This window comes from Rissa tridactyla, chromosome 4 (genome assembly GCF_028500815.1).
Source record: "Rissa tridactyla isolate bRisTri1 chromosome 4, bRisTri1.patW.cur.20221130, whole genome shotgun sequence".
Taxonomy (NCBI): Eukaryota; Metazoa; Chordata; class Aves; order Charadriiformes; family Laridae; genus Rissa; species Rissa tridactyla.
The window spans coordinates 75,308,538-75,321,575 of NC_071469.1; the positions used below are offsets into that span (position 1 = coordinate 75,308,538).

At 40.4% G+C, this 13,038-nt stretch overlaps 1 protein-coding gene across 15 annotated transcripts in view; it reads left to right on the forward strand.

Annotated features, from left to right (window-relative positions):
* SLC12A4 (solute carrier family 12 member 4) overlaps positions 1-9,822 on the forward strand; it is a 50,848-nt gene extending 41,026 nt beyond the window's left edge. For 14 of the 15 annotated variants that reach the window (XM_054201259.1, XM_054201264.1, XM_054201273.1 and 11 more), the window contains 8 exons: positions 918-1,086; positions 2,143-2,338; positions 3,055-3,224; positions 3,405-3,536; positions 3,636-3,743; positions 4,555-4,739; positions 7,483-7,616; positions 8,654-9,822. In XM_054201259.1, coding sequence (XP_054057234.1) covers positions 918-1,086; positions 2,143-2,338; positions 3,055-3,224; positions 3,405-3,536; positions 3,636-3,743; positions 4,555-4,739; positions 7,483-7,616; positions 8,654-8,745 — 1,186 coding nt within the window. In that variant the 3' untranslated portion in view covers positions 8,746-9,822. The remainder of the gene's footprint in view (positions 1-917; positions 1,087-2,142; positions 2,339-3,054; positions 3,225-3,404; positions 3,537-3,635; positions 3,744-4,554; positions 4,740-7,482; positions 7,617-8,653) is intronic. The other variant, XR_008466399.1, reaches the window with a different exon arrangement.
* The last annotated feature ends 3,216 nt before the right edge of the window (positions 9,823-13,038 follow it).

A 13,038-nucleotide genomic window follows, 5' to 3' on the forward strand; every position in this document is an offset into this window, starting at 1 on the left:
AATTAAACTGGACTCCAAACAAGATGCTTTTGGTCCGTGTGAATGAATCTAAATGCCCAGAATATTAAAAAAAGAAAAGAAGTGTTGAGACTGTGTGCGCGCAGACCTTTTTTATCCTTTGGATCTTTAATTGACCCCTGAATCGGTGAATTCAGAAGTGGAACTTGGAGAACCTGTGGAAATCTCTGAGTACAGAGGTCCCTAGGTCCATGGTAATTTGCACTGGAGGCACAAAGAAATCACTGCCATCGTTGTAGGATTAAAAACCAGAACAGTGGCCAACATTTCTCCCTTTGGCTTTGTGTGTTGAAGACAGTTTCAGTGGGAAGGACCCCTGCTCTCTGTTATGCGTTGCACAACTCTTGGGCTCTCAATAAGAGGACTAGGAATCTACCAAAGAAGAGGAGACTTTTATAGATCTTTTTATACTTGCTCAACCATAGCTTAAGAGACAAAATAACTTAACTGATGTGTAGCAATACCTTAAGGAATAGAAAGGAGGTGGGATCTGTGTTTACATGAAAATATTCATGTTTCCCAACTGTTTGGCACGAGTATCCAGATAGATCTGGAAGGCCAGCCTTACAGTATGAACACAGCGTGCGCTCTAATTATACTTAAAACAGCCTTGAAAATCAACCATGTAAATATCACAGTAATGCTAACGCAAGCCTCTTCAGCTAAGTACATCAACGGGTATTAGGACTGTCAAAACGATACAGCAGAAGAATTCCCTCAGTGCTTCAAATCTGCTTTGAATCAAGAGGAAAAAAAAAATAATTAAAACCCCTCTAACATGTGAGATACAGAAAGTGATTATATTCAAGTACAATTAAAGTGATGAGAGAGGCAGCTTTAGAAGTATTTTCATTAAAGCATTAGTAAAAAATACATTCCCTTTTTTTTATTTTCTCCAGACCTCAGTTGCTGGTGCTTCTGAAACTTGATGAAGATTTGCATGTGAAATACCCTAGATTGTTAACATTTGCATCCCAGCTGAAAGCTGGCAAAGGTTTGACTATCATAGGATCAGTGATCCAGGGGAATTTCTTGGAAACTTATGGAGAAGCCCAGGCTGCTGAACAGGTCAGTGTCTTCAACTAATTCCTAAAGTAAAAAGGGGTGAGTGGGCAGATAACTTAAAAGTTTCATAATCGTATATGGAAAAAAGCATATCAGTAAGGCTTCTGTGAAATACAGGGCTACAGCCCTTCAGTAAAGGGCTTGCAAACATTTCACCTGCCAGTTGTGGCTTTGGGAGTATAAGAAGATGAATGCTTGCAACTTGTGTAAACAGCCTTACTGCATAAAACTGTCTTCATTTCTCAGAAATAATTACTATGGAAGTTTATGTATGCTGATTAATAGAGGGAAGAGGACTATTTAGTTTTCTGAACATACCAGGAAACATTTCAATAACTGTCAATTATTACAAACTTAGCAAATTTCAGTGTGGTGATAAATTTATTACAAAAAGCTTTGAAGGCAGGTCCTGAAAGTTTTTGTTAATAAAACATTTTATCTTCCTCACTGTGTAAACATGACATTCATAGCCCTGTTTGCATCTGTATAGTACCAGCACGTCGCTGTTTTCTTCCCCAGAGGCTTTTTATACAGGAAAACTAATTTATAGGCTTACGTGTTGACCCAGTTTGTTTACTATTTAAACAAATAAGGGGTATGGTAGTCTTGATGATCTGGGGTGCTTATATTTGTAAATTGAATATAATAACACAGCATGTTACATAGAAATCGGAAACTGGAAATCCAAATGAAGATAATTAACCTTGGGTTTAAAAAGGTGAGTGTTTTAGGATTAGAAAATGGAAAGTGAGATAGTAACACAAACAATCACTAACTGCGACTATGAATAAGAGATTATAGCACAAGTCAAATAACTCTTATCTTAATCTCTTAGAAATAATTACGTTTGGAAGGGAACTATGTGCGTTTTAAACAAGAATTATACACAGTTAGTGGGTAGTTTCTCTGTTTTATTAAGGAAAGTGGATGAGCAGAACTTTGCCTTGAAATGTGTTTTACCTGTGGACAAGTGTACCAGCAATTTACATTGTAATCACATGATAGAGGAATACCAAGAGTTCCTTTCGGTTGTGAGGTTTTTCCTTGTCTGTCTTGCAGACTATTAAGAATATGATGGACATTGAGAAGGTGAAAGGATTTTGTCAAGTAGTTGTAGCCAATAAAGTTCGAGAAGGAATTGCCCACTTGATCCAGTCCTGTGGCCTAGGTGGCATGAAACATAATACTGTGGTTTTGGGATGGCCGTATGGCTGGCGACAAAGTGAAGATCCAAGGTCATGGAAGACATTTATAGGTGAGCTTTAAAGGTTCTGCGTGATCAAATATTGTGAACAGAGATGTTTATTACACATATGGTACACACAGGGGATTTTAACAGAATCCTTGTGCAATTGGTTTTGGTTTCTAGTCTCTTTTTTTCTAGTATTGATTGTGAAGTAGATAGTTTGTCGCAAAACTGCTCTATGTTTGAAATACCGCTTCTTGTAGATAAAAGACCTATGAAAGATCTTCAAAGATTAATCTGACTGATAAAATTAATCTGTTTAATGAACGCTTAAAAAATTACAGACTTGAGAGATACTGTTTTTATGGCAAACTATAATTTATTTCCTAGATAATCTCTGTCTTTTCACCTGTCCTAACCTATCCATCTCTCTTCACTACTGGAGCTCTCCTTGCCTACATCCCTCTCCTTCCCCTGTGGTCCAGTAACACAGTCAAATTAGAACAAAGCAGATGCTTCCTCCTGATACTTACCTTTGAAGATTCCTGCTTTTATTTCAAACATGAAAAAGGGCTTGAGTTCCTGTAAGTCGGCTTTATCCTAGCTTTGTCATTTGGTCCCACCTGTCTATGCAAGCCTTCCTGCATATGCTTTATATAAGTGATGACTTTTATGGTTTGCTGACACTTGCTCAGTGAGTAACTTTTTTATTTTATTTTTTCTTAAAACCATAGATCACTCTTGCAGAATTGGAATTAACTGTCTGTTCTTCCCCTCTTGGGCAGGTACTGTTCGCTGCACAACTGCAGCCCATCTGGCTCTGCTGGTTCCCAAAAATGTGTCTTTCTACCCCAGCAACCATGAGCGTTACAATGAAGGCAACATTGATGTGTGGTGGATTGTGCATGATGGAGGCATGTTGATGTTGCTTCCTTTTCTTCTCAAACAGCACAAAGTAAGGAGCTAGCCAAAGATAGTTTCTCACCCAACTAGTTCTGCGTGCGTTAGTTTAAAGACACAAGGTCTGGTAGCGAAGCCTGTATTGATAAACAAGAATGGATATATTGATAAGTTTCTGTTTTGTAGAACAAAATGTTATTCATTCAAATACTGAGAGTTTGCATTCCCTCACCAGGTTTGGAGAAAATGCAAAATGAGAATTTTTACTGTAGCTCAGATGGATGATAACAGCATCCAGATGAAGAAGGACTTGGCTACTTTCCTCTATCAGCTCCGAATAGAGGCAGAGGTAGAAGTGGTAGAAATGGTAAGGGATTTGAGCCTGTTTTTCATTTTATGATGCAAATGGTGGTATTTAGTTATGACTTGATTACAAGCACAATATTGTTTTTTCTTATTTCTGCAGCACAATAGTGATATCTCAGCATATACTTATGAGAGAACTCTTATGATGGAGCAGAGATCTCAGATGCTGAGGCAAATGAGGCTGACAAAAACAGAGAGGGAAAGGGAGGTATGTCATTTGTGGTTGATTTGCTATGGGCTGCTGAGGTGGATGACACAAAGTGCCTTCCTAGTAGTGTTTTATATAGCTGCTGCTTAAACTTAACTCCTGTGTTCTAAACATGTAAGGAAATACTTTTGTGTAGCTTTTTTGTTTCCCAAAATTGCATGTAGTCATCGAATAGCCTGGCTGTACTTGCAAAACTGTGCTAGAAATTATTTGCTTTGGGGGGGAAAACGATGGCAGTATATATGCTGTAGAAGCAATTTGTGTGTTGCTCTTTGCAATGTAAACGATACTGTATGACTTGAGGATGTAAGTCTCAACCCTTTCTTGAACTTGTTTTTGCTTTATATGGGACGTCCGGGGTTTGTCTCAATTCATAGTATATCCTGTTTTCCTACTGAAGATTCCATTCCAGTTTGGACTGTTAGGTCATGTAGCTATGAAAGGTGCAGATGATCTCATTTTTTTGCATGTGATTGTCCAATGTTTTTTTGTCAATTTTGAGTCAGACTTCTCTGTTGTTTCAGACCATGTCATGATATGAGCTAGACTGTCTTTTTTTTTCTTGTGTAGATACAGGCCTCTGTTAGTCCAAATTCTGCACAGCTTACACCCATCAAAACTGTTTAAAGTCAGTTTGGTATGTAAGATTATTGGCTAGGGCAGATGCCTGGTATCAGAGTTGTCCTAAATGCTAAATTGACTGTACGAAATAAAGGATACAATGGAACAAAAAGTCTTCTGTTGCTTAAACAGAATCAGAGAATGTAAAATAAAGTCTCTGAGTTCACCTTGTCATTCATGTGCCCTCTAGGCTCAGCTGGTAAAGGACAGACATTCAGTAGCACGTCTGGAGAGCCTCTACTCGGATGAAGAAGATGAGGGGGACCCTGTTCCTGAGAACATCCAGATGACCTGGACAAAAGAGAAATGTGATGCTGAGAAGCGGAACCGAGGCAGTGCTGTGGGAAGCTTTAGAGATCTCATCAGCATTAAGCCGTGAGTTTTGTCAGAGTCAACAATTTGCACCTCCTGGAACTCTAAATGTGTTAAATCAAAGCACTCTAAAGTGCTTTTATTATCTTTTGTCTCCTAATCCTTGGCTTAGGCTTGCGCAATGAACATTGAGACCTGACTACTGAAAAGACAGCAGTTAGCCTCCTGAGAAATCTCTAACCAATGAAATGTGACACATATCCCTCAGTATTTTACCTGGGATAGTCAAATTCTAAATCGGACCTGTTAAATCCTATTATAACTTTCCTCCTGTCTCCCAAATACCTCAACAAAACACACAATTAAAAACCAGATTGATAATTTCACTGATCTAATCAGAATTTAAAAAAAAGACTGATAATTTCACTGTCTAATATGTCGCGTGGATATTAAACACAGCAAGGAAGCAGCTGTGGAGATGGTGATGAATGACTGAATAGTGTGTGATAAAACCCTTCAAGACAGACTTGCTGTTGAAGGAGCACCGACGTGCAACAACAGCCTTAGTATAACCACGTGTGTGCCCCTTGAATAGCTAGAAGTAAAGCTCTATTTGTGACTTTGTATAAAAACACATGAATCTCCTGTGACCTCTCTGATGTACCACATCTTACACCAAGCATTCACTCAGTCAGCTTTGCATACATGGCAAAGTTCTGGATTTTTCTTCCTAATAAATCAGTGAGAATTCCAGTCTAGTTTAGGATGAATCATACATAGTTTATATACTGTAGAAATTCTGCTGAATTTGGTGTTAACTACCTGTACTTTTTCCTCTTCCATGCTTTCAGAGAGTGGGAAAACTTGTAAGTTTGTTGTTTAACTTAGAAGTACATTAAGATGGTTGAGAGGGAAGACTTCATTTTCTCAACTAAAAGCAGGAAAACTATATGTAATTATGGAAGAAAAGAAAAGGAGTTAAAATTGAGGAGTCTTAGCAATGTTTTTAAAGGGAGCAGGATCAGCCACTTAAGCCAAGTATCATTATAAATAGCACGTAAGAAACTATGAGAGTTGTCTTGACAAGAACTAAGTCAGGATAGAAAACAATTACAGGTCTGAACCTGTTTTCTTAAGCAGAGTATGACACAAGAAGTGGGAAACATTACTCATTCAGAGAAGCTCTCGTTCCACAACACTGCTATGATGTTATTTCTGGTCAGTTTCTGGGGACTAAACAAACCCTTTCTTATAGCCTACACCTTCAAATCGCTGGGGAGATGCCAGTTTTAAATGTCACTTTAGAGAATACCAAACCTTTAGTTTTCAATTACTTTTCCAAAACTCTACATAGTTAATAACAGTATATTGTTTCTGGTGCTGGTTTCTTCCTCACTTCCCGTAAACATAATCCGGCCTCATTGTTGTCCCTGGCTTTCTGAAGCTGACGTGGTGAAGACAGAGGCTGTCCTTGCTCTAAGTTAAATAAGAACATGAAATAACAGAGAGGTAACTCAAAGTGGGTAAATTGTGCTGTTAGTATAATAAACATTATTCTTAACATTGCATCTTCTATTTTCTGTCTGTATAAAACATTTCTTTGCCAACCTAAATATTTAGAAGAGCAGTAAGGTTACTCAAGACTTTCACTCATAATACCTAAAGCCGAATTAACAAAACTATGGATTCCTATTTGATTCATTTCTACTAATACTTTTTAAAAAATATATTAAAATGAAGAAAAAAACCAAGTGGAAAGCCTCAAAGCCGCAAATATATTCTCCCTTTTACAAGTCTATTTCTATATCGGTTTTCCTTTTACGTTACCAAAATAACGTTTGATTTCCTGTAGGAAGGAAACATTCCCTTGCACAAAATCCCTGAAGGATACTCTGCAGTTCTGCTCCTGCATGAATTGGTGTTATTTTGTGATGATACATTCTGAATAATTAATCCTGTTACCTCTCTTAGCCTGGACTCTTAAGAAGCAGCTGCATCTATTCCCTTCCCTCCTATAACTTCGAAACCACGTGGCTACTCGAATTTGAAAGCATGATTGAGATTTTAAAGAGACTTGGGTCATAGTTGTTTCCTGTAAATAGCCAGGCAGAGAGGCTGATAAGCGTCTGACTGAAGGAAAGGTTAAAATCCTTATTATACACCAGACAAGCCCCATAAGCAGGTGGGCATCCAGCCCTTTGTAGGGTGCGTTCCAGCCTACAAATCTGTAGGAAACCAGGCTTTCTCTGGAGATGTCAACTGCTGTTCAACACAACAAGACAAGTCCACTCATGGGAAGTGTGGGCTGAGTGCGATGGTGCCAGTCTCCTACTGGGTTCCAACAGGTTTCTGAGAAAGAGTTTTCCGGTACTGAGTGTGGAGAGGTGTGTGGTGTGTGCTGCTACAGGAGCGAGGGGATCTGGAGAGGGCTGCCAGGAGGGAAGGCTCTGCAGTCACAAGCGTCCACGGTCGAAGAGCGTGTTCCCTTTGTGCAAATGTGTTTTTATCTTCTTATGCAAGACTGTGAATCATCTTTATAAAACATGCTTCTTGAAGAGCAATGTAACTTCGTAAACTGGAGACTTGACTCCAGGGATCTTAAAACCAATGGACTAGCAGTACCTGAAGAACTCTGTGAAATCTCTTTTGTATCTTCATCATTAAGTTTGAAAAATTTTACTGTGTGTTGAGTTGACGTTTAACAGGGTATTTAAGTGATTTAGGTTTTGGTTTTAAGGGCCTTTTTAATCATTCAGTTTTCAGAGGCACGTATCTAACAGTAAGTCTGAATGTGCTTCTTCTACAGGAACCAGTCTAATGTCCGAAGAATGCACACAGCAGTGAAGCTAAATGAAGTTATTGTAAATAGATCCCATGATGCCAGACTTGTTCTCCTCAACATGCCTGGTCCTCCAAAGAATACTGATGGTGATGAAAACTGTATCCTTTCAGGCAAGGCCTGGTCCACATAGATCTTCCTTTAATCTGTGCTTTTGAATTCGTTTTGCCACAAATGCTGTCAGACTGTAATATGTGACGATGTCCGGTGAGTGGAGGGGTACGGGCTTGTGGCTGTTATGTAGTACTTGCTTAAAGTAAAAGTTTAAAGTTTGCTTAAAGTAAAGTTTATAGTTAAAAGGTTAAAGTTTGCTTAAAGTAAAAGTTGCCACTGGTTGCTCTGGAAGCCTTGTAGGTTTGAAATCAGTCTTGTCTAAATTCGTACTTGATGTAATTTATTTCTTTATGAAATGTCATTAAATTTAATTCTCAATAGTGGATGTAGCAGATGTTTAAGAAGGCACTGAGAGCAGCCAGCGCTCTGGGCAGGGCAATGTCTGAACGCAAGTGAAGAGGAAGTCCTGAAGGAGAGGGTGTATCAGGCATAGCTCGCTCATCGGAATGTGGGAGCTTTAGCTCCAAGTGCAATTAAAAATTAAAACCTACAGTAATTGGGCACTTAGAGGGATCCCTGCACCATTGCCTCTAAGCAAGGCCAGAGCTGAGGGCTGTGATCTGGTGAGCCGGCTGGCACTGCAGTTCTGTCCACAGCTGCTCTTCAGCCTTGGTTGTGCCATTAAATTAGCCAGCCTTTCACTGCCCTGTGCCAAAAAATGTATTTCACAAATGACAGACCAAATGACTGTTCCCTCCTAAATCTAGATAGTAGTAATGGCTGTTTCACAACAGCGCGCTGGCCAAAGAAAGGATAAAAACATTCTTCTTCGCATAAGGGGGTTTCAACCACAGCTGCTACAGCCCAGGAGAGATTTTAAACTTGAGGTTATGGGTGAGGATGGGCAGGTTCATTTTGAAGCCAGCTGAAACTGGCTCTGTCCAACATGGGGGCAGCTGCCGGCCTCGTCTCACAGAGGATGCCCCTGCAGCCTGCCTGCTACCAAAACTTTGCCAGGTAAACCTAATAATCATTGTGTATTTTGGTTTTGATACTTCATTTGTCCTTGACTGTACTGAAACAGACATGGAGTTTCTTGAAGTCTTGACTGAGGGTCTGGAGAGAGTATTACTTGTTAGAGGAGGCGGCCGAGAAGTCATCACAATTTACTCCTGACTTAGTACAAGCTTCTAACGCTGATCTGCATTTACCTTCTTGGCGATAACGGACATTCCAGTTTTAAATGGAGAAGAAAAAAAAAAAGGTTTTTTGCCTAACTTTCTCCTCATCCAGTCCTATTCATTGTCTTTCCATTTGCAACATACATATCTTTTGGGATTGCAGTATTGTTACACCATCCAATTAGCAACATAAGTTAATTGTGAAGTTGCCACATTATTCAGTTTCTGCTTTGGTACTCCAGCATTTGTGCATGTAGTTTAACACTAAACCTATTTTTAGTCAGCACTGCTCTGTGCAGTATTTTTAGTAACTGTACGTAAAGTTAGGACATGAAAGCCAGTTACTGTAAAAAGATTTTAAAAGCTTTTTATATTAGGTTTGGGGGGTAGAATTACATTATATAGCAGCTAGTTTCTGCTGAAGTTCAGCTATAAAGCATTTTCTAAGAGCACACTAAATTGTAAGAGAGGACTGGAAAAGCTTTGTTTTTCTGGGTTTATTTCCAGAACTAAACTTTCAGTATTGGGTAAGAATTTATACTTTTAATACATTTATTGATAGAGATTTAAATAAATTATGTTGATATAGTTAAAATTATGTATGTAGCTTGCTACAAATTGTGTTGCTTCTGAGACTTGAGGTTCCGTGAGGCCAGATCCCTATTTATTTTTGTATTTATTTGTCAGAAATGTTGGATACGCAGGTGCAGACTGTTTAGGGTAACAGAGATCTCACAATAAATTTTGAATCATCAGTGGATTGAAGGACCAGTCCTGTGCAGTATTTCCATGCTTTAAATTTCTTGCAGACCATCCATCAAAGTACATTGAGCATGTTGGAGTCCCGTCTGTAGAGCCAGGTGCTATGCTGCACGCACAGCGATGGGATTGCACTTGCACAAGTACAGGGGACCTGCTGCTTCATTGTATGCTTTATGCCCTTAGAGGAAAACGAAGAAAAGAAGACCTATGTTAACCAATAAGTCTCTGGAGAATTTATCAAGCCCACTGAGTTGTACTTTATGTACAGAACATTCGTATTTTTTCAATAAAATGTTGCATACACTTTCAACCTATTCTCTGTTCTGTGCACTATGGTGAATCACCCAGGAAAACCCTGTCTGTCCTTCCCTGCACAGCGCTGCTGTGACCTGACCAGTGCAGTGGCATCGGTGGATCCCGCTGTGTGAGGGGAAGGTGGGGAAGGTGTCGCTGCTCCCCAAAATGGCCCACGTACTGCACTCTGGAGGTGCCGCCTTAGTCTTTAAGCAGCCTGATGGTGTACCTGAGTGAGTACAGGCTCCCACGTCTGGAGTTACTACCATATGCAATAGCCAGGTAGAACTCCCTAGCTGTAGACTATGAAATGCACACAAGCTGCTGTCCCCTCAAGATTTCCAGCTGTCAGGGAAATCCGTAATCCCATACAAGGGACATGTGTGAGTTAACCTCTGTGGGATCCATTAGCAGTATGGCAAGGAAGGTGGGCATTGACACAGCTGTCTGACCCATGTGCTCTTGCTAGTTGGTATATAATTCTGTCAGCCCTCTTGGGATAGTTCTCCTGGTTGTTTCACTGATAACAGCATGACAAATTTGTGAGATAGAAATCTGAGAAACTATCTGGGCTTTTATCTGGAATAAGTGCTCATTATATGAGTTTTACGATTAAAGCCTAAGTTTGTTCTCTCTGTGAGATAGTACATACCTGATGGGAGCAGGATAGTATTAGTGTGTGCAAGATCCCAGCAAGACAACAGCCAGAAAACAACTCTAGGGTGCGCTCTCTACTGGGTATTTTTTATTTTAATTTTTTAACAACAGTCTTTGCTTTTTTTTGGTTTCAAAAGCCAAAATTCATTTCACTCACATTTTAAGAGCAATGGAAAGAATAAAGCTTTCTCATTTGTAAATAGTGTGCTATTTTTAGAGCGATCATTTTTACATCTTCAGAGGACTGAGTAGTAGTGTGCAAGTGTACAGCAATCGTGGTAGTTAACACCTCTTTGCAACCATTCTTTTATAGGAGCAATAAAAAGAATTCATGAGAACTTTGTATTCCTCAGACTTTTGTAGGTCTAACTATGAGATACTAGCTTTCTTTTACCAAATGTAAACTTCTAATATAAACATGCTGAGAAATGTATACACTTATGAAATTTTATGCGTTTGGGTGACATAACTCCACCTCCCAAAAGGATTTCAGCACCATCTGTTACCTGAACCAAGTAACCTGTTTGTGGCTTTATTATGTTTTTAACATCAAACCAACAAGGTGAATATGCTTACCAATATATTACATCAGGTGAAAAGCCTGAAAAACCCCTAATTCAGCATTGTGTGGGCCCCAAGAATTTAATAGGCTCCAGTCGTGTAAGACATCTCTATATATAGCAGGTTCAAAATAAGTTCCTCTGAGACTTGGCTTACATTAAAGGGCAGGGTCTAAGGGTGCACGTCAGTGAAACCTGGAAGCAACATGGAAAAGGTTGTGTAAGAAAACACAACCTTTACAATTACCTTGTGTAAGGTAATTTCTAGTTGAGTCAGCTTCTGTGAGGGTAACGAATGGTCATCTTCCATTCCGGTCCCTACTCTAAAACCTTTTTTTGGTAAGGAGATGAGAACATTGCAATTAAAATACAAAATGACAAAGTTGAGTTAAGCTCTTTGTATTACACTTAAGACCTCTGTGGTTTCATTTTAATATGAGTTATGTAAAAAAATCTTACTGTAGCACAAAGATGTCACTTTGCTTTAGCTTTCACCTCCAGAAAACTCGCAATCAAAACACCCCTGCGATCAAAAAGCTGCTTTACTTTCCGTGAGGAGCGGTGTGTTTCCCGCTGAGTTTCCTAGCGCTGGCTCGGTCCACACGCCAGGTTTTGCCTTGGCGGCGGCCACCCAGCAGAGGGCAGCGGCTGCCGCCTGCGCTGGGTCCCCAGGCCTGGGAAACACCGCGGCGCTTACCCAGATTATTTGGAAATTAATGTTGAGTGGTGATTTTTCATGCTATTCATCTAAACAGTACTTCTTTGAATCTAGATGCACTGGTAGGAAATGAAACGTGATAAATTAAAAAAAATTCCATTTAAACAATTCATCCTCCTCCCCTGTCCTCATTTCTCATTTTCTCATCTGCGTCATCCATAATAATGTTTGCTTCTTCAGTAGTTCCCTTGGGATGGAAAAAACTCCCTCGTGCTGTGCTCTGGAGGTCAAAAGCTTTCATTCCGTTCTGGAGTAATTATCCCCACACACAGTCACTGGCCCAGGTCTGTAGGCAGATGCTGCCAAGACAAAGTGCCGCTTCCCCCTGGGGAGAGGTACCCCAGCGCCCTGGATTTGCCACATCAGACGGCAGCAGTCAGAACTGTGGGGCAGTCCAGCAGGTGACAGGTTTTGGAAGAAAATTTCCCATCACAGTCACACTATTGCAAGCTCAGGCATCTCTTTGAACGGAATGCGCCCTGCCAGTGGACTATCAACTGAAGTGGAGTCTGTCGTTGTCAAATTCTGTACAAAATTATCTCTCAACCCTTAAAATAATGCAGACAGGCCTCTTGCTGTTGGCAAAAGCGTCGCAAGGGCAGGTCTGCTCCTCTGGCTGGGGAAAGCGCCTGCCGGCCAGGCAGATACTGCTTGCTCCTGGCAGGCCTGATGTTCACGTGTTCGGTCAGTTCCTAAAGCAAGCCTGTCCTGGCGCTTCAGGAAGTTCTGGGCAGCCAGTGCGCTTACTATGTGTGATGGGCTAAATCTGAGCTGAGAAATGGGTGAAAAGCTGAGGAAACAGGACAATTTCAAAAGGAAAGGGCTACCTGGATAGTGCTGAGTGGCAACAGGAGGGGTCCCTGACTCACCTCTGCACAGGGCTTTGGCTGAGGTTCTCTCTCACTTCTCTGCACTGCCTCCTGGAACTCCCAAGATAGCTGTCGCCATGAGGTCTCAGGCTCTGCAGCTGGCAATGATTTCTGCTGTTGCCTGCAATGTCAGTAATATCAATGTCACTACTGAAACAGAAATGTGGCAGGATGTGTGCATGACCCACAGAGATGTCATTGCGAATGGGTTAGTAACAAAGTTAAGAGACCTCAGGCAGAGGTCTCAACTTTTTAGAGGTCGGTGCCTGCAAGCAGGCCAGTGATTCTGTGATGTTAAAAGCAATGTAAGAGGGAGAGGATGGCACTGTATGCTGTATAAATCTCATCCATCATTAAATAAGTAAAACAAAAATTGACCTATCTCACCAAAGAAAGTGTTTTTACAGAATTGCTAGAAGAGGAAAATG